Raw genomic sequence first — 25,731 nt, 5'->3', positions numbered from 1 at the left:
GCCTTAACCTACAACATTTACGTATTAAAGGAAGTAATTGTATTAGCTAGAGCTTTTTACAGTCCTTAGCTACTAATAGTGTTAGGTATTAGACCTAAAGAAATCCTGTAACGTACCCCACGGGCGAGCCGCTCAACAGGCGAGCCGCTTACTTTTGCCAAGCCCCCACTAAACTCCACCCTATTATGGCCCAAAACAACCTAGTTTAGTGCTGCAAAGTGCAGTATGGCCTGTAATACTATTTAGAAACTACTTCTACCTCTTTCTAACACGTTCGCGCGTTGTGTCCTGTCTAATTGCACTGTCTACAGCGTCTTTAGGAGGGCTTACCTCCTTCAGCGCGCACCTGCTTCTTTGCCTTCTTCCCATCACTACGCGCCCCAAACTCCTTCAGAGTTGTTAATTGCAGGCTATCCTTAACTGTTAGGGTCCCTTCTGCCTAAACTTACTTTCTTTTATATAATTTTTGTTGTATAGCTGCCTTATTAGCAGCTTAAAGCTAAGTAATCTCCTGTTGCGCCAACACTAGCTTATGCGCAATTATTACTGCCCCTTTTACTACCTTCTTAAACGCCTTAACTATAGAGGTAGGCGAACTATCTATATGCCTCTAAATCCTTGTCTTTACAAGCGTTAATTGCGACCTAAGTTTAAGGGTGTTGCTTAGGGTTTGTAACTGCCAGAGCTTGTTGTTAACAGGTAGTAGTAGTAATAGAGTGCGCAACTTTACATTAAGGGCCATTATAACCTGGTCTAGGTTAAATAGGACTAATCTAGCACCTTAGAACCCTCTCTAGATGTTCTTAGAAGTAATTGCAGCATTGTAGGCGCGTATAAAGCATAGCAGGAACTCTGTCTTTATAATATAGTTAATCTGGTTATATATAAGTATTTTAGCTTAGCGCCTATACGCCTTCTTTAAAGTAGTAAAACAACCTACATTAAGGGGCTGTGTAAGGTGTAATAAGTAAGAAGGTAAACAGAAAGTAATAATCTTGTTATCCTTGCAGTATTGCTGGAATTTAAGAGAGTTGTAGCTCTTATAACTATTAATAATAAGCAAACAGTAGGTGCTAATAGTACGCTCCTTTGTATGCCTGTTAAAGTGCTTTAACTAGTTAAGATTAAGCTTGTTAGTAGTCTAGCTGTTATTAGAGACTCTAATAACCCAGTTATAAGGCAGATCCTCTTCTTTGTACCAGGCAGAGAGGTAGTAGTAGGCTTTAAAGATAAGGAAGGCTGGAATAGCCTATCCTTTGGCATTAATGCTTACTATAGCCGTAGCCTACTCTCAGTTGCCTGGCTAGATAGCCTTTGGCCGACCCTGTCGTTCTAAAGCTGTAACAACTGCTTCTGGGGAGATCTAGCCTATTATAAAGCCTGTCTTGTTAAAGTTATATGTGTCTTTATCCTAGATGCTATACTTAGCTTTAATATTAGCTACTAGGCTAAACTAGCCCTGTAGAACCTTAGAATCCTTACAGAGGGCTCTCTTATAGTTGTACTTGCAATTAAACTTGACTTTAAGCTCTAGGTGTTGCTTAACAAACGTACTAGGCCAGTTTACGCTAATAGGGCCTAGATTGCACTTAGCGCGCAAAGAATTGGCTATAGTAGCTACATCTAAGAGCTAAAAGGAAAATCCTTGCGCATCTAGCTTAAGAACATGCTTAATAATTACCTCCTTCTTATTGTTGTCCAGCTTCTGTAAGTTGGCTATAGAATCTGCGCGTGAAGGTCGTCCTGTGTGTTAGTTGCTTAGTGTCTTTTGAGGGACCCTGTAGATAGCTGCAGCGCGTTACTAAGAGAGATTCGCGTCTTGTTTAAGAGCCTGGAGCGCAAGCTGTATCTGAGCTTCCTTTAACGCGTCTAAATGGTGTTGTTAAGAAGACATTGGTGTAGGAGGAGAAGTTTGGTGGGGGCTTGGCAAAAGTGAGCGGCTCGCCTGTTGAGCGGCTTGCCCGTAGGGTACGTTAAAAGTTTAATATTAACGTAGTTGCTAATTGCCCTAGGGTAGAACAGAATATGTAGGACTACATTATGTTTAGACCAGCCTATAAGGTTAACTTTAATACGCTTAACAATACGCTACACAGTCTAGTTACGCTTACTAATACCTTAGTTAACTATGCTCTAAAGAGCAAAGGTGTACTCTTATCTAATATTATTAAGTTCCTTAGTTAGGAGAAGTTGCTATAGGAGTTCTGGTAAAACTTCTTGTAGTTAACTACAGAAGCTCTAAACGAGTTTACAGATAATTAGCTAGAGGCTAAGGTAAGATTAGGCATACTTATAGAGTAACACTAACACTAATAGCATACAACTTATTAGCAGTAACAGGTACATTAGCAATTTCTCTCTTCCTATATTATAGCAGCCTCTAAATAGAAAATAATATACTATAATCCTTAGTAGTATTGTTACTCTAACATCCTACAGCAACGTAACAATCTAGTCTTTGTTAATAAATATCCCCCTACTTATTAACCCTAATTAGCTCACGTTAAAGGCTAACTAAGAACTTGCTATTACTCTATACTGCTGCATACGCTAGATATAGGCGTCTAAGACTATATAAGAGGTTATTATTAGCAATAAGTACTAGCTAGGCATAGACAAGAACAGTAATAAGATAATTCTTAGTGTAGTGCAGGATAGCCTTATAACTATCTAGCATACCTCCTGCACATGTAAGATAGGTTAGCAGAAGGATAATATAGCAGTTGTAGATCTAAGAGTAAAGGTCTACAGAGTTTAAAACCTAAGAGTTGTAGATGTAAGCGCCATGCCCATTCTTCCTCCTAGGCACCTAACTAGTACAATATGCAAGTTAAGACATGTACTTTTAAGCTATAAAGTTTGCATACTAACGCTTACACAGATACAGTTATAGAGAAAATTACAGCTAGTATTATTAGAGCTAACCACCATTTAGTTAAGTAAATAGCTACTTATCTAATTTAGCTTTCACTTACTTCCTAACTTTTAATACTAACAATGTAGCTCTTCTAAGATACAGACTACATAACTAAAAAGCTTAACTATAAACATCACATTCTAGATCTAATTTATATAACAAGTTATCCTAAAGACTAAAGCAAACGCCACTTAACGCACTACAAGTCTACAACAATAGCAGATTAATAAGCTAAAGCGAAGTAGTCGCATTTAGCCACGCTAAGGTGTAGCGTAAGGAACTAAATGCAACTGCAGGCATACTTAGAGCTATCTAGAAAAAAAGAATATTGCAGCAGCCTTACAAGCCTTTCTTCCGTAATATGTAGTAGCGCAGTTTTACTGCACCTAGCGACCAACTAGGGAAGCGTTTACATATCTCTTCCCACTCTATACCCTGTCTATCCTTTAATAAGAGTAAAAGCACTTCATCTAACTCTAGCCACTGCTTATGCGTTTGTTAGCTGTGGTTTTTTGTAATTTCTTCTCTATTCTTGTCCTCTTTGTCCTAGGTGTTGTCTGAGTAGTCTGTTCTATAACTAGCAACATTATTATAGGAACTACTCATCTACTCTACATTTAAGCCTCCACTATTACAGAAGCTTAAGACACTATCTTTAAACTAGTAACCTAGCAGCATCTATAAGTCTAGCGATAGCTAGGTTATACAGATAACTTTGCCTTATTTACTAAAGAATTTATAACCTAAAGCTACTAGGTTAAGGGACAGGTTAGAGTTACAACACTAGACAGTTGCTGCCACAATTAACAACCTATTTGGGATAATACAGAGTGTAAGATTAGTTATCTTACTAGATATATTAAGACTAGGTCTATAGTTAATGTTAGTTCTATTGCAAGCTATTGTGTCTAGAGAGGATGATTGTAGGGAGCAAGATCGAAGCCCCCTATTAATCCTGGGCCGTCCCGGCATTTGCTTTTGTTGTGGCTGCCTTAGTCTCACTTATTGTTGTGCCCTTGTAGGTACCGTACTGCAGTCTAGTAGGCTAAGGACAGTGTTTAATAACTTGCGTCCCATCTTAGGTGCCTAAGCCTTGCGTTTACGCTGTTCTAATATTAATAGAGGGGTATTACATACCTTATTATAGCTAGGTTCCTCTTTAAAGTTTTCCCTAACTTTGCTACTGCTACCACGTCTGTTTATTACACGCTAGTTAGCATCTAGAATAACATTATATTTACCTTCTATCCCTTTAAAAGAAAAGATAGATCTTCTTAACTGCAGTAGTTTATTAACTTTTCCCTAGACATCTGCGCCTTAGTTGTCTTCTTTATCGCGGAGATCGCTTAGAGGCAGGACTAGATGTGTGGCACCATTGTCTTTATAGGCAGCAGCTTAAGGGCTAGGAATAGAACAGAAAGCTTGGCCGCTAAGGTTTAGTAGAGACGTTAACTTAAGCGTAGATACAGACTTAAGTATAGGACTCTATAGCTGTTGCTTAGCCAGCCTTTACTACTTAGCTAAATAGGCGCCTTCTAGCTCTGTCTCCACTACAACGTCTGTTGCTGCTGCTAGGTTAATTGTTATTGTACTAACAACTAAAGAATAACATAACTGCTTACTTGTTGCAGACAGTCTGTTTGTTACGCCAATAATATTAAAGAACACTCTATCTTCTACTAGTAATCTTTCTTAGACAGTGTTAACATAGCCCTATAGAGTATTTCAGTGGTACTTACTATAACAAGAACTTTCTACATCGCCTGCAGAGAAAGCGTGATTTATACCTGCATTAAGATTACAGCGCTAGCTAATAAAGTCTTCTTTATTGCTAACAATTAGGTTATAGTTGTTCTCCTAATAGCTAGAGGCCTTATTACTAGGCTAAACATCTACAGCGCTGTTACGTTCTTTAAACGTGTTAACCAGATAAAAATCTATGCCTATTAGTAACATCAGCACTACAGCTAACTTAAATAATTACCTTAAATGCTTCTGTTAAGCAACCCTTTTATAGCTAAATCTAATGTTTCAACGCGTGTGGCGTAACCTATTACTCCCTTGTTAAGCAATTTACAGCCAAGCTAGTAGTAACAGTTACTAGACGCAACATTGTACATGCTTTTGCTATAGCCTGCTCTAAATACATCGCAAATTGTTAAGTTTATCCCCTTAATAGGGCCTGTTAGCTAGAATTGTAATGTCTGTTAAGAGACAGCGTAAAGGTTAGTATCTGCACATAAGTTAGCCTAGTTTAAGTTGCTTACATAACTAAAGAGCAAACAATACCTTAGTGTAGTAATTCTAGATTATAAGTTGCCTTCTCTATATAATCTCTATAAAGATTGTTCCCTATAACATTAGCCTTAGTCTTTAATTTAGTACGCTTTAGTAACGCAGAATTGTAATGTCTAAACTAAGATAAAGTAGTCTAAGGAACTAAAGTAAAAGCAGCTATTATAAGATTGTAGTAGGATCTAATAGACTCTAGCTAAGGAAATAGTGCTGCGTCTAGGAGTTTAAGTAGAAAACAACTTACTAAGCTAACAACGTCTCTAGGGAAGAAGACATCTAGGTAACAACGCTAAACTAATCGCAGTGTCTATGCTCAGTGTCTCCAGCGCTTCTCTCCTCATTTAACAATATCTTACTCTTAACTTACCTATTACTGCAGAAGTTACTAAGGGTATGTATAACTCTCTAAGCGCTCCCCTAAGTGTTCTTTTAGACTTGCTAAGAAAGGGCCCTTAATCGCCAGCTATTTATTTGATTACTAGATCATCAGCTGCAGCATAAGCCAGATAAGATCTACTCCTAGCGTCTTACATAATTTTAAGCACCCTGCACAGAGGTTACAAAGTCTAAGCAGTATGCAAGTGCTATAGCGCGTAATACCGCTAGGTCCAGTCCTAGAAGAACCAGTAACACCAGAGAGAGTGGCTGTGGTATCTACTCAACTAAAGTAGTTGCAATAACAACGCTGGGAAACTCAGACTGAGACACAAGCCTGAACACTACTTACCAGAGAGCGCTCTTGTTTCAGCCAGAATAGTAGTAGAGCAGGCTCTACCCATCCCTTACAGATTATGCCAACGTTAAAGTCAAGCTATTAGCTACTAGCGTCTATGCACACAGCCCCTGCTAGTCACACTACAGCGTCGCACCTAAGACAACAAAGGTTAGCCGCATTATTACTAACAGACTAAGCTGCAGCATGTAGATATCTAAGCCCAGATCAGCCAGCATATTACAGAGAAGGACTAAAGGTAGAAGGAAGTAATGCTAGATAACAAGAGCTGGCATAAGTGCCATTAACTAGAAAGTGTGTTCTTCTAGCTGTAAGCAAGATGTGGTTACAGTTCTTTTTATCTCTTACTTGCTACGCCAACAGTAATGCTGAACTGCCAGCTACCTGTCTCTTAACCTCTAACACTTACTTGTTGCACTACAATACTGCAATATTATAGGCACTGTAGGTATCCTATACGTAGCAAAGTATTGTAAGACCCTAAGCGCAAAACTAGCGCCTTACGCAAGTGACTAACCGCGTCCAAGAGAGAGACAGTTCAGAAGTAGCGCCTGCTAACAGAGCGGATTAGAGGGTGTGTTCAGCTAAAGGAGTAAGGTTGTCTTAACTAAGTTATACATAAGACAGTGCTTTGCAGAAGCGCACATGCTAGAGAAAAGCAAAGGAGAAACAGGCTAATTAGTTAGCACTGTAAAGGGCTAGACTATGCAGCATGCAAGCATCCCTCCTTTAACTGTAGATGTGTTCTAGGTAAGACTAGTGTAGAAATAGGGACTAAGCCTATACAGAAGGAACGTATAAGGCGTCCTATTTGTAAAGTTGTTACTGTTACGTTACGTTGCAAGTAAAAGTCTAAAAATGTGTAAATTCTAGAGGATATTGCCTATGTAAGGGCTAGAGTAGTTAACCTATATTATAACTAAAGGAAAGACAATTAGGCACTATAGTAAGGCAGTCTAACTTTTCTAAGCAGGTAGCTAGGTTTAAGGAAATGCCTTATAAGGTATAGCTGGGTTATGTAGGCAGGGGGCGGCAACTAAGCGCAGACGAGGGGTGGCGGATAGAAGAAATAAGAGTAGAGAGTAATAGGAGGAAGAGAGAGAGGAAAGGTAACAGTAGAGAAGGCGTCTTTATAGCAGATGCTGAGGCCAATTCTTTGTTTAGGCGTAGCGCGAAAGCTGTACGCGAGGCTCAGATTACCTAAACTAGATGCATCTATTTCCTAATGTAGGCTTGCCGTCTGCTTTATTACTAAGTTAATAAACTTAGCAAGGTTATTAGCGTCTACTTAGCAGACACAGTATATAATTAAGTTAAGTATTACATACTCTATAGCACACTGTAGGCAGTATAGTGTTACTACGTTTACTAGAATATTTTTACTGTTCTTATTTTTGTAGATGTACTTTATAGCTTGTGCTATTTCTGTTATCTTCCTTTAGTTGTAGTCTGTTGCTAATTAGATTGCTAGGTATTAACTATTAAAGTTGCTTATGCCTCTATATTGTGCAACTAGGTTTAGAATTTACTAGATAATATCTAATATTAAGTGTATTATAGCTGCTAATTTGTTAAACTTAGTAACTACTGCACTTATCTAGAAGTTAAGCCTTTCCCTCTGCGCCTGTAGCTCTCCTTATGTAATCTCTATTATAAACTAGCTAACTATAGATCCCTCTATGTATAGCATTAGGATATTAGCAACCTTAGTAATGTCCTTACTCTTAATAGCCTTTAAGACTAATAACTACCGCACTACCCCCTCTCCTGGTTCTAGCTCTTTCTGTGCAATTGCCCTTTACTACAATATTATAAACTTTGTGTGTAGTTAAGTAGATATAAAGAAGTTATAAGCTAATATTGTAAGGGGGAGAGTTAGAAGTAACAGGGTGGCTCTGCTTTAAGAGTGTTCTAGGCAGCTATAGGCCTGCTTTTCTTCTGCACTTTTACTTACTATTTATGTTTTTTACTTACTGTTTATAGTTTTACTTACTTACTTTTACTTGCTATAATTATTAATTGTTTATAAACAGTTGTTTTAGTTATAAGCTGTTAGCTTGTACCTTTCTCTGTACTTAGTAAGTGCCTAGGCTAAGTTATTTTTACTAGCGTTAAGTTTCAGCTAATTAGGAGTTAACTAGTAAGACCTAGCAACTGCTAATCAGTTTGTAGCTTTAGCAGTTAGGACGTTACCCCCTTATCTTTAGCAGTCCATCCTATAGACTGCACTACTATTCCTTATTATTAGAGTCTAAATTAGATAAGTTATTATATATTTTGTATTATAGTCTTTTGTACTATATAAGAGGTTAAGGGTAGATTTTAATGCTTAGTAAATTATAACCAGCAGGTGCTCTTCCCTTAACTGCTAGAATAGGGGTACTTAAATTCTTAGCAGCCTTGCTTTATCTGCTCTGTGGAAATATGTCCTTATAGTTTTTATTCTAGCTATCTTCTCTCTATACCTTTATAAGTCCCTTCTCTTCTAACTAAATATCCTCTAGTAAACGCTTATAGAACTTCTTTATTCTCTACCCTAGTACTGTATATAGCATGCTAGTTCTATTAAGGTCTTTAAGCAAATAGGTGCCCCTGTCTAGCTGTGTTCTGTTAAGTAACACTTAGTATAGCCTAAGCTACTTCTTTCATAACTTCTTATCTCTAGATATGTTAATTTGTCCCACTAAGTCCTACAGTAGAACTAGGTCTCTAGGGTTAATCTGCTTATACCAAACTTTGTTGTTATTGTCCTAATATTCCTTTTTTAACGCTCTTAGTTAATTAGTTATGCTAACTACATCTTTTAGGAACTAATCCTAGAGATCTAACTATATAACTCTAATTGCGAGTAGTTAAGCTCTGTTCTTAACCTTCTAGAATAGTAGTGTTTGCTATGTTAGTAGTAACAGTTTAATTAGAAGAACTAGGTTCTAGCTAGTAATAAGTTAATATGCTAAGTATCCTATAGATTGTATAGAGATCCTGTTAGCTAAGAGCACTATTAGGAGGTTATCTACCTATAACCCCTTAAGTTTTATAAGTGCGTTAATAATAGGTTTATATCTACCCTCTACTTTTCCTATTACTTAGTGGTTGTGTGTAGATGCCTGTACCCTCTTAATCCTATAGATTAAAGTAAGCCTCTTAACTACTTTAGTAAAGTCTAGTCTGCTGTTAACTATAAGTCTTCTTATAGTACTCTACCTACAGACAATGTCTTTGTATAGGAACTTTACTACTGTTAACAACTTGTTATTATAAAGCGCCCTTGCCTCTATCCACCTACTTAAGTATTCTCTAGCTGCAACTAGGTACTAGAAGCCTCTGCTTATTAGCATATATATAATATTAATAGTAACTAACTCCTACAGCGTATAGGAGTAGGTACTAGTTAGTATATCCTTTATAATCTTAGTTACTCTAAGTTAGCACTCCTTACACGTAGAGATTTTTCTCTTAACACTCCTGTACATGTTAAGCTAGTAGTATTATTAAGAGACTATAGAGAACACTGCGTTTATACCCCTATAACTAATAGTTTAGTAGATGTCCTATATAACTGCAGTTTAGATATCTACATTATTAACTACACACCTAATAGTAATATTCCTTAATGTTTTTTAGAATAAGTAGCTGTCCCTCTTAAAGAAGTTTATAGCTCTCTTCTTCTAAGCCCTGCACTCTTTCCTACTTAACCTAACTAGGGTCTTTAGAGAGTGTAGAAAAACAGCAATGTCCTCTAATTCCTAGGAGTATTCCTGTCTTAGAATCTAGGTAGTTGTTGTGTTAACCTAGTTACCTAACACTACGTTTGCTATTAGGTTTTTAACAAACTCTTTAATATTAGATTTAGGTTTATCTAGGTTCTCCTACCCCTCTAGCTTTAGGTATCTTAATAGTGCGTCTGTAACTACGTTCTTCTTTCCTAGTACATAGCGTATTTTAAAGTCCTAGAGTAGAATTACAGTAAGCTACCTGTTTATAACTAAGCCTAGAAGGTCTAACAACAACCTATTTAGCTAGGCAATTAATATTTAGGTGTTAGTCTTAATAATAAAGTGTATACTATATAGCTATATCCTAAACTTCTTAAGTGCCTAAATAACTGCCTTGCATTTAAGCTTTGTTAAGTGCTACCTACTTTCTACCTTAGACTAGACAGTGCTTTTAAACCTGCATAGATGTTGTTTTCTGTCTAGGCCTATCTGTTTAAGGCATGCTTCTGCACCTTTATTGCTTGCATTAACTAAGAGAAAAACTAAACTAGGATTTTTGTAAGATATTGTTATAAGCGCAGGTGTGTTAATAATATGCTCTTTTAGGAGTAACATTAAGCTCTGTTCTGCGTTGCCCTATTGCCATACTACGTTATTCTTTAATAACTAGAATAGTAGCTTTGCCTTTAAGGCAAACAAAGGTATCTAGATATGGTAGTACACTACAGTTCCTACAAACATCTAGACCTCCTTTAGGTTCTAACACTCTAGCTAATTTACAATTTTGTTAACTTTCTTTTATGCTAGATATTGTCCTTCTACTAAAACTTTATAGCTAACTACTCCTAATTAATTGTGTCCCTAGTAGCATTTAAGTCCTAACACTGTGCTGCTAGCTCTTTCTATGTCTATAAGGACCCTGTCTAGTTACTAGATGTGCTTAAGCATATATTACCTAACACTAGGTAAAGCCTTCTTGCTATTGTAATCTGTCTTTAGACTACTGCTAGTAACGTTATTAAGAAAAGGAAGTGTATCTAGCTAGTAATCCTTAAGAATCTTTATTATAATTCTTTAGAAGACAGCTACTAAGTTAGTAGCCCCTTAAACTAGGGTATACAATTGTAAAAGGCTAATTAGTATTATAACTGCTGTTATGTCTCTACTATCTTTGTACAGTGTTATCTAGTTATAACTAGAGAAGAAGTCTATAAGTAACATAATCTTACAGCTAGCAAACCTCTTAGAGAACTTGTCTGTAGTTAGTAGGGTTCTTGCATCTTAAACAGAGACCCTGTTTATGTATTAAGCGTTATTAATAAACTAAAATCTACTATCTTTCTTAGACACTAAATGCTATAGGTTTCTATATTAACTGTGGCATTACTTAAGTGTTCCTTACTCTAACCTTTTGTTTAACATCTTAACAAGTTCTCCTTCTAGACTTCTTACAACAGGGAAGGTCTTAACCTGCTAAGCTTTGTGTAGAATTGTCCTAATTTAGTATAGAAGAAAAACCTCCTTCTAAATCTGCCTAGATTTAGAAAAAGTAAAAGCTATAGCTGCTTCTCTGTTTAGGATTATTTCCTTAAAGAGTGCTATCTCTGCTAGGAATAGAGTATTACTAAACTTCTAATCTTTTATTCTCTAGGGAGTAAGCCTTTTTCCTCTTAGGAAAGGGGCATATTGCCTTTTAAATAAGTAATTAAAAGGCCTAATATTATGTAGCCTTAAACTAAGTATTAGCTGCTGTTGTTTATATATAACTCTTTTCTAGTCTTTCTAACTAAGTTCTATAGGTTTATTAGGTTGTAGATTATTAATAGGTTAAACCTTTACCCCTACTTGTTTGTAGAGTGTGTTAGCTTCTTAGTTTTTAACTATATTATACTAACCTCTTATCCTTAATAATTATAAGTTTATTTAGGATAGTAAGATAAGGAAGTCCTTATCTGCATGTACTTGCCTAAGGTCCCCTCCCTTAGAGATCTACTAGAGACTGCTAGCATTGTTCTATGTAAAGATAAAACCACTTAGGCCTTTTAAGATTCCTAAATCTATAGCTGTACGTAGGAAGTAGTAGTTCACTTCTGCTAAGTAACAGAACTTTAGTGTTGTTAGGTCTTTACTAGTATCAGAACATCCTAGCCTAATTAAGGAGTTCCCCTAACTTTTCCCTTATTCTAGTTATGCTCTACTAGGGTGGAGTAGTAAGGAGATAGGTCTGATGCAATAAAGGTAGCATTCCTTCTACTATTATTAGATATAATATAGCATGTAGTTCTTCTAAAGACGTTATACTGTATAGCTAGTCTTACTAACAAGCACTATAGCGTTCTAAGGATAACTAATCTTGTTAGGTTCCTTATAAGTCTAAAGTGCGTTAAGGTTGTAACTTCTCTAATCTAGACTGGGACATTCTACAACGTTCTAACAAATAGATCTATACTACTATTAGCTGTAATAACGCCCTACTCTTTCCCTATTAGGTATGTTATTTCTTTGTACACTATTCCTAGCGCTTAAGAAGCACTAAACCTTATTAAATTTATCTAAGCTCTAGTGTTAATTAAGCAGCTAACTGCATATAACCTAATGCAACCCTAGCATATTAGTAAATCTTAGTGCACTAGCGTCTCTAACCTAGTAGTTTCTATAGTTTTAGCTAGCTTATTTAGAGGATCTTTATTGTCCTATGTATTGCTATATGCTTCTACTTAGTAGCTCCTACAAGCATTCCTCTCTAATCTAACGTTAAAGCATTAAGCCCTGCTGTTCTTAATTGCAGGGTAATGTTTGCTAAACTTAGCGCTAGTGCCGACTCTTATAATTTCTGGCTAATTAGCAGTTAACTAGTAAGACCTGTTAACCCCTAATTAGCTAGAACCTCTAGCCCCTAGGATTGCTATGTTAACGCTCCTGCTAACTATTAGGTTAGAGTCTAACTCCTTTATAAGCTTCTAGAACATTGCTTAGATATAACCCTATAAGACTAAGTCTATAATAGTAATCCCTTATACTTCTTAACAAAGAATTACAGTTAGAATCTTGTTTTTAGATAGTTTAAGTAGGTCCGCTATTCTATTATCTAAGCTAGTTATTAAATACTTCCTCTTTTGCTAATTTAATAGTAGAATAGTTTCTAATACTCTCTCTTATAATCGCAGTTTAATAATAGCATACAGCTAACTGTAAGGTTAACTAGTAAAAGGTATTATTTATTTGCTCTCTATTAGCAAAGGGCTTAACCTTAACAAGTCTTTAATATCTACTGCTAACCTATCTCTAGCATTATTATATGCTTGCTTAACTATAGCTTATTAAAATTGTAAGGGCACTGTAGGCAGGCAATAGAGCAGAGCGATATGGGATGAAATAATAGGTAATATTGAGAGATAAGACGAGTCCTTGATGGATGAGTCTTCAGGTGTGTGGATATTATATACTGGTCGGTAGGTCTCCGGGCTTGGCCCGGGGTCTGTCCGAGGTATCCCCTGTTGTAGGGAGAACACCCGTGACAATAGCCCCCCCCCTTCTGAAGGTTCGTCCCGAACCGTTTTGGGGAATCCCCAGCGCCATTATTAAGCTCCAGAAAAACCTCCTGTAGAGGGAAAAACTTAGGCAGGAGAAATGTAGTGTGGCCTGGGGTGACTATCCAGCATCAAGTGAGGCCGGGTAGCTGTTTCAAGAGCAATCCCACAGATGCCAGCTACACCGTCGTCACGACGCTTCCTCGGTGCCCTACCGGGGCGGCACCGCTGTGTTGCCGGGCGACCGGGTTTTCCTGCATCAAGTGAGGCCGGGTAGCTGTTAAGAGCAATCCTATAGACGCCAGCTACGCCGTCGTCGCGACGCTTCCTTGTTTGCCGGAGTCTCAACCTAGGTCAAGTCCGCAATTGTCAGCTCCATGGCTTGATGGGTAAGCAGTGGCTCGAACCCGACGTCACAAAGGTCAATCGCCGAAGCGGCCTTTGGCTCAACCCGTGGGGAGCGTGACTGTTAGACGTCACGAAGGTCAACGCCGAAGCGTTCCTTGGCTCTGAAACCCGTGGGGAGCGTGACTGTTGGACGTCACAAAGGTCAACGCCGAAGCGTCCCTTGGCTCTGAAACCCGTGGGGAGCGTGACTGTCGTTCGTCAGACGTGTAGGGGCTATCCGCTCCCTGCGTCTCGCGAGTGGCGACCGGCACTGGGCCGGGGTCTGCCCTGCGTGTGGACGTTTTTGTTTATACTCTCCGCGACCCCCTAGGTGGTCGGGTGCCTTGTGCCAGGGATCGAAATCCCTGGGGCCTGAGTGGTGAGTGAGTGAGTGAGTGAGTCCCCAACCGGTGACGTCCGCGAGAGGATCGCCAGCGGCTCCTGCAGCCTGTTCCTGCGCGAACTGGTCTGCGGGATTCGCTCATTCACGGGGGATCTCCTCCGCATGCCGGCCTGTGACAGTGAGCTGTCAGCCTTGCCATGCCTGACGCCTTGCCTGAACTCTCGCGCAGCGTGGTCCGGCTCCAGCGTGTTTGTGTTTGCAACGTGAATCTCGGGTGAGATTATTGGACAATATCCAATTGTCGGTGGAAGTGTTGCCTAGGTGCAGGCAAACTTTTGTTTGTTTGCGCGTGAATTGCGCCCAGGTGAGAGAGCGGTCAGAGGTCGGGTCGTTGCCGGGTGCCTGCTGGGCCGGCGGGCACCTGGTGTATATAAGGACTGTATTTCCCCCACCCACAGTGCCTCATCACTACACCACCATCCTCATCTGCCATCCAACTCTTGCCCATTTCAACTCTTGCCCCCAACATGACTCCCCCGCCCTCGCACATCGCCCGCCAGGCTCTGCCCGACCACGTCTATCAGCTGCCCGACAACATGCAGCCCCAGCCCTCGCTCTCGCGATACTGGTGCCGCGGCAGCGTCACGCGCCTGACCACTCACTCCAAGTACGATCCTAAGGGCACCATTGAGTCGTTCATGTACGTCTTCCGTCGACCTGGTGGGTACGGGCTCCGCAAGGACAACTTTGGTGTGTGCGCCGGCTGCGTGGAGGCGAAGGTCGGCGAGTGTGTCGAGGTATTTCCTGTGTCGCCCCGGTGTCTGTCCGTGACTGATGTGTGTAGATCGACCCTGTCTTCCGCCGAGCCGTCAACATGCTCGACTTCCTCATCGATCGGGCCCTCCGCAAGACCAACGAGGAGACTGCCAGGCAAGGCGACCAGGCGACTGAGGACTCCGTCGATGACGCCGTTCAGTCGTTCTGGCAGACCGCCTACGACTACGCTCTGGGCTGTCGCAACGGCTTTGTCGCCTATGATGCTGTGGTTCGTCGCCGCGTCAACAAGTCTGGTCTCTCCGAGACCGAGTACGCCCAAGCGCGCCAGGTTTCCCGGTCGCACAACCTCCAGCGGTATATTGTGAGTGTTGTTTTCCTCCCCTCTTTTCTTGAGGCTGACATGAGTAGGCTGCGGTCGGTACGGTCGGCGCGAAGCTGCCCAACAACGTGGTCATCGATGCCGTGCTCGAAGAGCACTTCCAGAAGACGGGTCGTGCGAACGAGGCGGAGAAGCGCTGGTACTACTATGGTACTGACCTGCCGTCGTCCGCCCAGGCTCCCACTGCCGCCTTCGAGAGGATATCTGCGTCGCCCACGAAGCTCACTCCGGGTGGCCGTCGACGCCGTAGCCCCTCCTTCGAAATGAGCCCGAGTGCGGGTCGTGGCGGTCCTTCTGCCTAGTGTGGTAGTAGTCGTAAAGACTCTCCACTTCTATAGTGACTTTTGATGAACCTTGCAATTGATCTTCTCTTCTAACTTGAACGTGCCATTCTTGCCAGTGATGTATCGGATAGACGCCGGGCCTCCTTCGGCCACCAGCTGCACTTATTCTGGGAGCGTCCATCCTCACTTCTCGGCTGGGTTGGAAGGATATCCTTTTTAGGAGGCAGACTTCTTAGGACGTCCTCTCTTACGCTTTGGTAGCGTTGGTTCCCCAGGCACTGCCCGGTCACCCGCCGATGGATCACCCGCGCAAACGCTTTGGTGATAATCCTGAAGGATCTCATCGCAGTGGTCGAGATGGTCAAGTGGTTCCCAGGTTGCCTCTTCGTTAGGCCAACCCAGCCACTTGACTCTGTACTCCCTTCCTCGGGCTACAGTGTCTCGGTGTGACAGTATACCTTCGACCTCATACCTGTCGCCAGGCAGAATGTCTTCCGGTATACTGATAGGACCTGGCTAAAACCCGCTGTTCTCCAGGGGTTCCCTCTAGCGCTCAAGTAATGATACATTGAACACCGGGTGCACTCTGTCCATCAATGGGGGGAGCTTCAGCCTGTACGCCAGCTTTCCTATCTTCCTGAGTACCACAAATGGTCCAAGGTAGCGAGCGTCAAACTTCTTTAAAGGACGGCTCGTCATCAGGTTCTTGGCCCGCAGGAGGACTGAGTCCCCCTCGGCGAAGTGTTGTTCTGACCTCTTCGTATTGTACCACCAGGCGTTGCCCTTTTGTGTGTACTCTAAGGCCTCTTTTGCTGTTCTCCACATGTCGTGCCAGCGCTCTAAGCGTCCGGCGACCTGCCTACGCAGCTCCGGCGTGGTTCCGTCTTTGTCCCAGACAGCTGGGGGCTTTCGGAGCCAGTGCTCATTAGGCATCCCGTCAAATCCCTTAGGGTCAGTGCCAAAGGCGACCTTGATGGGAGATTCTCCATGTGCGGAGTGAGCTTTAGAGTTGTAGGCGTACTCGGCATATGGCAGGAGGTCTACCTAGTTATCCTGTTGGTAGTTCATGTATATGCGTAAGTACGTCTCTAACTCCTGATTCTGATGCTCCGTTTGCCCGTCCGTCTGGGGATGGAACGCCGTACTGAGCCGGTGGTCAATCGTCAGGTGGTAGCAAATATCAGACCAAAATTGGCTGGTGAACACTGAACCTCGATCTGACAGCAGCGTATCTGGTGGTCCTTGCTTCGAGAAGCTCTGTTCCATCAACAGTTCGGCCAGGCGCTGGGCAGTGATCGTCTTAGTACAGGGTAGGTACCGGACGTACTTACTAAACTGGTCCACAAGGACCAGTATAGCGTCGTACTCGTTCCCCTTAGCGTCTATTGACTTCGGTAGGTCTGTCACAAAGTCAAGGGAGAAGTGCCGCCAGGCAGTATTAGGGACTGGAAGTGGTGTGAGTAAGCCCCACGGCTTGTGCCTCCTGATTTTGTGGAGTTGGCACGCGGGACACCTTCGGATGTAGTGATGTACGTCCTTCATCAGCCCTGGCCAATGGTACTTCTTCTTAAGTACTTCGGCGGTCTTATCTACGCCGTAGTGACCTCCCATAGGGTTATCGTGATTCCTTGATAGGATAGTGTGGCGCAGAGTGATATCATCGGGAATCTAAACTTTCCCACTCCTGCGTAAGGTCCTACTGGGGTCAACCTCCCAGTGGTGTTGTGCCTTCTTCGCTCCGCCATCCGTCCCGGTCGTCAGCGACAGCTTTCCGGGGTATAGTACGTCCCGTTGCTGGACCTGCTTGACAAAATCCGCTAGGATTGCTGGTGTATCCAGGGCAAAAGCGGAATCTCCTTGCGCGGCTTCGTTCGCAAGGTTTGTAGGGGCACCGACTCTGCCGTCTAGGCTACGAAGGAGAGCTTCTGCGACGTCAAAGTTCGGTCCCCTGGCTTCGGTAACGGGCCGATCCTGACTTTGGTCAATGGATGGAGGATCGGGATCCGTGGGAGACGAATCTCTATGGCCGACCTGATGCCGGTGGAATTCCTCAGGGACGACTTCGGGTGGTTGCCGGACCCCTGCTGGGTCTGCCACGGGCACGTCAAGCCCAGATGTTGCCTGTGCATCGTGTTGAGCCCTGGACTCGCGAATTGTCTAGATCCGAAGCTTCTGTTGTAAGGTGGGTAGCATGGCGTCCCGCAGGGCCTGCTGTTCTCCAACCTTAAGACCTTGTGCGTAATCTGGACGCCTCGATGGGCCGTCCGCTGCGTTTTCAGGTCCCGGCTTGTATTCGACTTCAAAGTCGAATCTTGCCAGCTCCTCCGCCCATCGGGCTTGTTTAGGAGAGAGCTCCTTCGTTGTCATGAAGTACCTCAGGTTGTTGTGATCTGAGAGTACTCTGATCGTCGCCGGGGCGTGTTTGAGATAGTGTCTCCATTGCCTAAAGGCTTCGACGATCGCAGACAGTTCTTTATCGTGGGTGTGCCATCTGATGGATGGGCCCGTGAACTTCCGGCTCCAATACGCCACAGGCTTCCAGTGAAGCTCTGTGGCCAGGTCGGACGTTTGGGGTTGCAACAGGATGGCTGCCATGGCGAAATCTGACGCGTCAGTAAGGACGATAATAGGCTTGTTCGGGTCAAAGTGCTGAAGCACTGGGGCCCCTGTGAACTTCTCCCTAATCGTAAGGAACGCCGTGCGAGCTTCCTCTGGCCAGTGCCATGGTTTATACCATTTTGTTAGTCCCTTCCAACTCTTCTTTAGTTTCGCCCCCCCCTCTTCTTGACCGGGGACCCCCCAGTCCTCCTCCAGGCGCTGGGCGGCCGTCATATAGTCGATGAGCGGCCGGACAATTCCTAAATAGTTAAATATAAATCGCCGATAAAAGTTGGCAAAGCCTAAGAACACTTGAATATCCTTATAACTAGATGGTTTGGGCCATTTAGTGATGGTACGGACCCTCTCAGGGTCCATTACCACACCGTCTGGGGTGATGACGAATCCCAGAAACTCCACTGATTTACTGGAGAAGACGCATTTGCTTGCCTTCGCGAACATCCCCCACTCAACCAGACGATCTAGGACCTCCTCAACGTGCTTGTCGTGGTCCTCCTCGTTCTGGGAATAGATAAGGATGTCGTCCAGGTACACCACGCAGATCCTATCTAGTAAGCCTCCCAGGGCTCGGTGGATATAGGATTGGAACGTGGCTGGTGCGTTGGCCAGCCCGAACGGCATGACCAGGTATTCGAAATGACCGTATCGCGTCTTGAACGCGGTCTTCCACTCATCGCCCTCCTTGATCCGGAGCCTGTGATAGGCGTCACGTAGATCCAGCTTAGTGAAGACCTTCGCTTTCGACAGTCGATCCATCATTTCGCTCACCAGTAGGATAGGATACCGGTTCTTGATGGTTATCTTGTTCAATCCCCGGTAATCGACGCACAGTCTCATAGTACCATCGGGTTTGGGGACGAACAGGATGGGGGCTCCCGCCGGCGACTTGCTTGGGCGGATCCAGCCCTTCTCCTGTGCCGCCTCGAGGTATTCCCGGAGTATATCCAGCTCTCGGCGGGACAGGTTATAGATCGGGAGGTTGGGAACCTTGGCACCAGCCTCGATATCTATGGAGTGATCATACTCCCGGTGTGGTGCCAACACACTCGTCTGCCGTTTGCTGAAGGCAAACCACTTGTGATGGAGGTGCTCTGGCACATACTTGAGCTCCTCCATATCTGGGGCGTCATCTTCTGGGATGGGGCCGCCGTCGATTCCCACTGCCATGATCCTTGACCATTCGGCGAGGGGCGCGTCCGGCGTCTGTCCGGCGTCCGTCCGATGGACGTCCGCTGGACCACCCATGCCCAGACTCTCGGGCTGTAGCAGGTATGGCTGCTCGCCTGGCTCCAGATCACTGAACAATTGTTCGGCGGTCACCAGCTGGACTCTCTCGACGTCGTCAGTGAACCACTCGTAGGTTCCTGTGGAGAAACGGATACATAGGTCTGCCTCAGCCAGCCATAGATACCCCAATACTAGGTCGTACCCAACAAATGGTGTAGACCAGAATTTGGTTAGCCTAACCGTTTTGGGTGTTCCCTTGCTGTTGTGGCAGACCATCGTCAACTGGTACTGCTCAATCAACGACAGCTTTGTATCGTCTAGGACCACCGCGTTCGGTCGCTGGTCAGTCCCCGCCGGGTTGAGTCCTAGGTCTATGGCTACCTGTGCGGCGATAAGGTTCAGTTCCGAGCCTGAGTCGTACAGGGCCCGGAGAGTTTTAGGGTTGCCCTCAGAGTCAATTAGCTGGACAGTGACCGCTATGCGGGTCTGCTTCCCTTTGGTTTCCGGCCCCAGTCGTAGGTGGGAAAGGTTGGCGACTAGGGCTTCCCATTTCCCTGGTTGCTTCCACTGGACTGTTGGTTGCCACCTCCGCGGCCTCTCTAATGGCCCCGTTGCTGATAATAACCACCCCTATTGGATTGTTGGTGGTAATTGTCCCTATGGGACCCCTTGCCGCCTGACGAATTAGCGTTATTGGTTGCTGGCCGGGAGTCTCCCGGCTGCTTTCCGGCGTCGCTCCCGGAGGGGGTCGAGGCCCGGCTGTGGTGCCTTTTAAATCCTCCCCTATTAGGAGAAGAGTAAGGTCTTTTGTTTCGACCGCTGCCTTCAGCCCAGAGGCTTGAGTTCAAGGGGACTGTTGCGGTCTCTGCGTTACGGAGGGCCCGTTCAAACTCTATCCACTCAGTGATGTGTTCCAGGCTGCCATTGCGCTGGATCTCACGTTGGAGTTCGTGGGGAGTAAGGCTCCATACAAACGCTATCTTGAACTCATAGTCATCCGTGCCGTCGTCAAACTTAGCGAAGTTGCGGGGCAGTAGAGACTCCCGCTTGTTCAACTTCATTAGGAAGGTGTTGACGGAATCGTCGGCCTTCCACTCATAGTTGAAGTACTTATCGTAGTTCTCGTACTGAGTGAAGACTGGGTCTTGTACAAGCTGCTCCTCCTCTGCGCGGAGGTCGGCCCAAGTTCGGATTGATCCCTCGTTGATACGTTGTTGGATCAATTCTCGATGGACACTATAGTAGATAGTGCCCATGATCCAATAGGTGCGGGTCACGGAGTCTTCAACTACTTGAGCGTACTGGAACGCCGTGTCTATGTCCTTAATCCACTGGTCCACCTGCTGGGTCGATAGAGGCTTGTTATCCGTCCCAAGTTGTGGCTTAGGTTGGACGTTGTTGAGGACTCGCATTATCTTGCCTGCCTCGTCGAACGCTGGGCGGTGGCTACCCGGCGTGGGTCCAACGTGCGTCCGCTGCAGGGTCTCCACTGCCCGGTTGAATTGCCGCTGCCGGATTTCGATTTCTCGTTCGGGGGCGCCGGACAATTCTGCCTCGTTGAGTGCCTCCAGCAACAACGGGATAGAAGCCTGTAGCAACTCCATTTGTGTGACGCGTGGCGTTGGGACGTCTGGCGTCGCGATGCCTGCCGCCGTGGTGGCTGACCCGCCCCTGATGTGAGGGTTGAGCGGTGGCTCCATGGGTGCCGGCGATACCCTGGGCGCGTCGTCGCGGCGTTGCGCATCCGGCTCCTGACCGAGGTCGTCGCGAGGGGGCAACTCCTCCACGTCGCTAGTGGTTAAGCGGAGGTTGCGTCGTCCTCCAGCCATTGCTGATGGCTGAGTTTTTTCCTGTCTCTCTGCTGCCAATTGGCTGCCTGTTCCGAGAGGAAGTATGAAGGATTCGAATTATAAGGGCACTGTAGGCAGGCAATAGAGCAGAGCAATATGGGATAAAATAATAGGTGATATTGAGAGATAAGACGAATCCTTAATGGATGAGTCTTCAGGTGTGTGGATATTATATACTGGTCGGTGGGTCTCCAGGCTTGGCCCGGGGTCTGTCCGAGGTATCCCCTGTTGTAGGGAGAACACCCGTGACAAAAATATTAAAGGTCTTTCTTTCCTAACCGCAGCTCTCTAAGCTCTTTCTAGGACAGTATTAACTTAGCGGTCGCGTGCCTTATCTAACCTAGTTACTGCGTTTAAGGAGGAGCTATCTTTAACGTTATATGCCCCTAGTACAATATCCCTATTATTAATATAATTAAGACTATAAACTTTATAATAGTTATTATAAAGAATTTAGAAGTTCTAAAAAGAGTGTAATAACTTATAGTCTAGCTTATAATTATCTATTATAGTTAGTGCGCTAACACTTCTAATATTCTTTCCTTATAGGTCTAGGCCTGGCCTAGATCTATACATTACCCCTCTAGGCCTAGAGTCTACACCTTTAAATAGATTAGGCTTAACTACAGAGGCCAGCTAGTCTAAGACATCCTATAAAACTTTAAAGTACTCTTAAATCTTCTGTTTTAATTAATTAAGTTAATAAGTAGGCAGGACAGATCCTTAGATAGGTTTAATATAATAGTAAGCAGGGCTAAAGTAGTATCTACGTTAACTGTCTTAGTTAAGTTAAAAACTGCACTACCCTATGTAGGTAAGTGCTCTGTATAATTTACACTTATAGGCTTAGTAGTTTAGCTCTCTATATATGTTACAAGAGTTACTATACTCTCTTCCTTAGAAGTAATTTACTCCTTGTCTTAGGTTAATATTCCTAGCTACGTTAGTGATGTAAGAGCCATCGTTCCTTTCCTAGGTAGCACTAGCTCTAGTTGCTTAAGAAATAAAGTAAGCCTAATTAGTAGGAGACTAAAGGATCTCTCTTATCTGATTGTTGGAGTTCATAAGGGTGCTAACCTCTGCTAGGGACAGCTTCCATCCGCCTATTGCCTAGACAAGCTCTTTAACGTCTTATTAACACTAGAAGGTAGAGGTATTTTGCTCTTACTACCCTAACCAGCCAGTTAATCCTTAGCCTAGGTAATAATAGACTTAGTGTTAATTAGCTCCTTAGTGCTGTTTATAAGGCGCTAGGTTTCCTTAGTATATTTATTATCCCTTCTAAGCGCTAATTCCTTTAAGCCTTAGCGCTACTTATACACCCTTTTTATAAAATTATAGATATTATTAAGTATAAATAAAGATTGATCCTTTATGTCTAGCCTGTTTTGTATGTTAAAGAGGACAAGGTCTTTGTTAACCTTTAGCAGTCCTAAGAAGAAGTAGTATCCTTCCTTAGAGGTTAGAATCTAATTATTCTTTTAATATATATTACTATACACTATAAAGTTAGTATAGTAGTGTAATAGTCTAGGGAAGGCTTAAGAGGTTTCTTTAATATAGGCTTTAAGGAACGCTTAATTACCTATGTGTTAAGCAGTGTCTTAGTCTTTCTAGTAATCCTTCATAGCAATCTAAAGCTTAACCTAATTGTCTAAAGCGTATAGTTTTAGGCGTTTAATAAACCTCCTACAGTAATTATAACAGTAGTTAGGAAGGACCCTAACCTTCTACTTATTACTTAACCCTCTGTTTTCTGCTATATAGTTATAGTTATTAAGGAACTCTATAACCTCCTTTCTATTAAAGGATAGTTAAATAGACCTTCCCTTTATTAGAATAACAACCTAACAGCTATTTCCTGTTAGGGAAGACAGTGTCTCTATAGAGTCTAAAGGGTTGTCTATAGTAGTGTACATTAATCCTTAGTAGTCTGTTATATTAAGTAGATAATAGTTTCTTATAATTAAAGTAATCTTAATTGCTCTGTCTGTTAGAGCAGCTTAGTCCCTGTCTTTTATGTTCCTCTTGTCCTAAGTCCTAAGGAATAGGGCTAAGCAGGTCCTAAGAAATAGGGCTAAGCAGAACTATACAGATAATATATATAATAAGCATTAGAAATTAGACTAAGATAGTCCCTTAGCTAAGGCTTTTCTAGGTTAACTAGATACCTGCCTTATTTTAAGCTTGTTTTTCTTATTTTCTAAATAATAGGTCTGATAGTAACGTCCTGGTCTAGAATTAACAGGATAATTCCTAGGCTGTGCCCTAGCCTTTAGAGTGGCAGATATTTAGATAATAACATCCTAGTCCAGAATTAACAGGATAATTCCTAGGCCGTGCCCCAGCCTTTAGAGTAGCAGATATTCAGATAATAACGTCCTAGTATAAAGTTAACAGGATAATTCCTAAACTACACCCTAGCCTTTAGAGTAGCAGAATTTTAATGTTGCCTGCTATACTATGCCCCCTAGTTAGGTTACTATTTTGTTCTAGTAAAAGTATTAAAGCATCTTATTAGCAGGCATATTAGGAAGGATACTTATTATTATTATTGTTAAGGGTTAAAGAGATAGGTGATATAGTAGTTAAATTCTATAAGTTAGTGTTTCTAGTTGTTGTTGTAGGTGTTGTGCCTTAACAGTTCCTGTTAAGGTCTCTTATACCCTTCTGTCGGCCAGATTACGTACACTAGCTAAGCGTCCTGGTTCTTACTAAGGAAGTCACCGTGTGCACCGGCACAATAGCATAATCTAACCTTTGTAGGAACTATTTACTGCAGGAAGAACTGCTTACACTCTACAATAGCAACACTTGCGCACGTAAGTTAACCTTATCTAGTATCTACGTTAAGAAGCGAGATTAATCTAAGGCTAGCGCTGTTAAGGCTAAGATAAAGCAAAAGAAGATGTTAGAGGAGAGTAGTAGCAAATCTAATCTAGACGCGCCTATTACCCCCTGCAAGAAGGTATTATAGCATGTTTTAACCTATTTTAATAATATCTAACTTCTTATATAGTTAAAGTACTAGATTGCAGGCACTAGAAAGACACTTAGTTAGCTCTAAGAGGAGCGGGAGGAGCAGGAGGCTGCTGAGCAGGCCGCCGCTAACGCTGCTGCTGCTGCTACTGCTGCTAAGAAGCCTTATAGTAGTTATAAGGCTACTACTTATGCCTATAGTAGTAGTTATAGTTAGTAGGTGTTCCTTATAATAGAAGGTTTAGATTAATAATACCTAAGTTTGTAGTTAGTAGATAGTTTTAGGCTAATATAGTAATTAGGTGTATTACACTCTTAGATAGTCTAAATAATACTAGGAAGGTATTCTTCTATACTAATTCTTCTATATTTGCTTACAATTGTAACTATATAACGTAGTATGTAACTTTCTTTATCTCCTTATATTAGAAATAGCTATAATAGGCTAAAAGATGTCTGCTTTAGCTAGTCTGTATTTCTTTAGGTAAGGTAGGGTTATATTTTCCCTTAGCATAAACTATTAAATACTTATTAATTAAAAAACCTCTATAGGGAAAAATTATAATTAAGTAAAGGTATTTAGCCTTTTTAGTCCCCCTCTTTTTTAGATTTTAACCACAATGTCTTATTACGCAGTCTAAGTAGTTACTTTATAATTTTCTAGTATTGTTTTAGCGCTTCTTTAGAAAGATTTGTGCTAATTTCCTAGGAATTTTCTAAGTTAGGAATCTATCCTACTTAATAAGGTATTCCTACTGTCTATTAGCTAATTACCTTCTGTTAAGGACTTTTTCTCTATCCTACACCTTCTCTTCCCCTTTAACTATAGGTTTTTATATTTAATCCTATATAATTAGGAGTTAACTTCTTAGTGTGTATAGGTCTAACAGTAACGCATAGAATACTAGATAGATCCCTTTTGTTCCTAGCAGGTCTACTCTATATGCACTAGGGCCAATCTAGGCTGTAATAGTCCTAGGTCCTAGGTATTTCTAGTCTAGCTTCTTTTTTAGGCGTACTATCCTAATATTCTTACTAGAGACTAGTACTTTGTTGCCTACTTTAAAGGGTGCTAGTAGTCGTTTCTTATCTAAGTGTTTCTTTTAATACTTGTTTAACTTTTCTATGTTTGCTTTACAGGTAGCCTGTAAGGTAATAACTCTAGCAGCTAATTCCTTTGTAAGGGGAGATTCTCTACCTTTTAATACTAAATTAGGCTAATCTGTGCTCCTTAGATCTATACTGTAACAGGCTTAGAAGGGTATTATATTTATAGATGCATAAATACTATTATTATACGCAAATTCTGTAATTAAAATCTATAGGGCCTAATTGTCTTATTCTAGAGTATATTAGTAACGTAAGTACTGTTTAAGAGTCTAATTTTGCCTTTCTGTTTAGCAATCTATCTAGAGATAATAGGCCATCGTTAAGACTTGTATTAAGTTTAAATAGTAGTTAAAGGTTTCCTACGTCTTTAAGTTTATAAGCAGCCCCTAATCTAAGATAATTTGTGCTAGCGCGCTATATAAGCAGATGATTTCTCTAATCTAGGTATATATTAGGTCTTTTCTATCCTAATTAGCCCTAGCTAGTATGTAGTGTAATATTTTAGTTAATTTACACACTACTACTAGTATAGAGTTATACACTAGCCTAGCTACCTTACTTAGGGGTAATTCTGTAATAAAATCT

At 42.4% G+C, this 25,731-nt stretch overlaps 3 protein-coding genes across 3 annotated transcripts, besides 34 other annotated features; 1 reads left to right on the top strand and 2 right to left on the bottom strand.

Moving 5' to 3' along the window:
* Nucleotides 1-97: 97 nt before the first annotated feature.
* Nucleotides 98-182: a dispersed repeat.
* Nucleotides 109-1,976: a mobile genetic element.
* Nucleotides 902-1,110: a mobile genetic element.
* Nucleotides 902-1,113: a mobile genetic element.
* Nucleotides 908-1,104: a mobile genetic element.
* Nucleotides 1,977-2,249: 273 nt separating the features above from the next.
* Nucleotides 2,250-2,386: a mobile genetic element.
* A 4,806-nt stretch (nt 2,387-7,192) lies between these two features.
* Nucleotides 7,193-12,996: a mobile genetic element.
* Nucleotides 7,892-7,966: a tandem repeat.
* Nucleotides 12,980-12,983: a direct repeat.
* Nucleotides 12,984-13,182: a long terminal repeat.
* Nucleotides 12,984-21,312: a mobile genetic element.
* Nucleotides 12,987-21,308: a mobile genetic element.
* Nucleotides 13,952-13,979: a tandem repeat.
* On the top strand, nt 14,449-15,379 carry EKO05_0010016 (uncharacterized protein; the record flags this gene model as incomplete). The annotated part of the gene is made up of 3 exons (XM_038942754.1): nt 14,449-14,718; nt 14,766-15,059; nt 15,107-15,379. 3 exons carry the CDS (start codon nt 14,449-14,451, stop codon nt 15,377-15,379), a joined length of 837 nt encoding a protein of 278 aa, XP_038794571.1.
* Nucleotides 16,409-17,028: a mobile genetic element.
* Nucleotides 16,430-17,004: a mobile genetic element.
* Nucleotides 16,430-17,013: a mobile genetic element.
* Nucleotides 16,436-17,025: a mobile genetic element.
* EKO05_0010015 (uncharacterized protein) lies at nt 17,519-19,483 on the bottom strand (the record flags this gene model as incomplete). Its single annotated transcript, XM_059637665.1, has 1 exon — nt 17,519-19,483. The coding sequence occupies one exon, from the start codon at nt 19,481-19,483 to the stop codon at nt 17,519-17,521; it is 1,965 nt and encodes a 654-aa protein (XP_059493648.1).
* Nucleotides 17,600-19,020: a mobile genetic element.
* Nucleotides 17,603-18,996: a mobile genetic element.
* Nucleotides 17,606-18,879: a mobile genetic element.
* Nucleotides 17,606-18,891: a mobile genetic element.
* Nucleotides 17,612-18,885: a mobile genetic element.
* Nucleotides 17,612-18,954: a mobile genetic element.
* Nucleotides 17,612-18,996: a mobile genetic element.
* Nucleotides 17,633-18,885: a mobile genetic element.
* Nucleotides 17,642-18,942: a mobile genetic element.
* Nucleotides 17,936-18,870: a mobile genetic element.
* On the bottom strand, nt 19,807-21,036 carry EKO05_0010014 (uncharacterized protein; the record flags this gene model as incomplete). The annotated part of the gene is made up of 1 exon (XM_038943013.2): nt 19,807-21,036. The coding sequence occupies one exon, from the start codon at nt 21,034-21,036 to the stop codon at nt 19,807-19,809; it is 1,230 nt and encodes a 409-aa protein (XP_038794570.2).
* Nucleotides 21,108-21,312: a long terminal repeat.
* Nucleotides 21,309-21,473: a mobile genetic element.
* Nucleotides 21,313-21,316: a direct repeat.
* An 11-nt stretch (nt 21,474-21,484) lies between the features above and the next one.
* Nucleotides 21,485-23,545: a dispersed repeat.
* A 1-nt stretch (nt 23,546) lies between these two features.
* Nucleotides 23,547-23,801: a mobile genetic element.
* Nucleotides 23,801-25,731: part of a mobile genetic element that runs on past the window's edge.
* Nucleotides 24,146-24,193: a tandem repeat.

This window comes from Ascochyta rabiei, chromosome 18 (genome assembly GCF_004011695.2).
Source record: "Ascochyta rabiei chromosome 18, complete sequence".
Classification (NCBI taxonomy): Eukaryota; Fungi; Ascomycota; class Dothideomycetes; order Pleosporales; family Didymellaceae; genus Ascochyta; species Ascochyta rabiei.
This window is presented reverse-complemented; position numbering and strand designations above follow the sequence as displayed.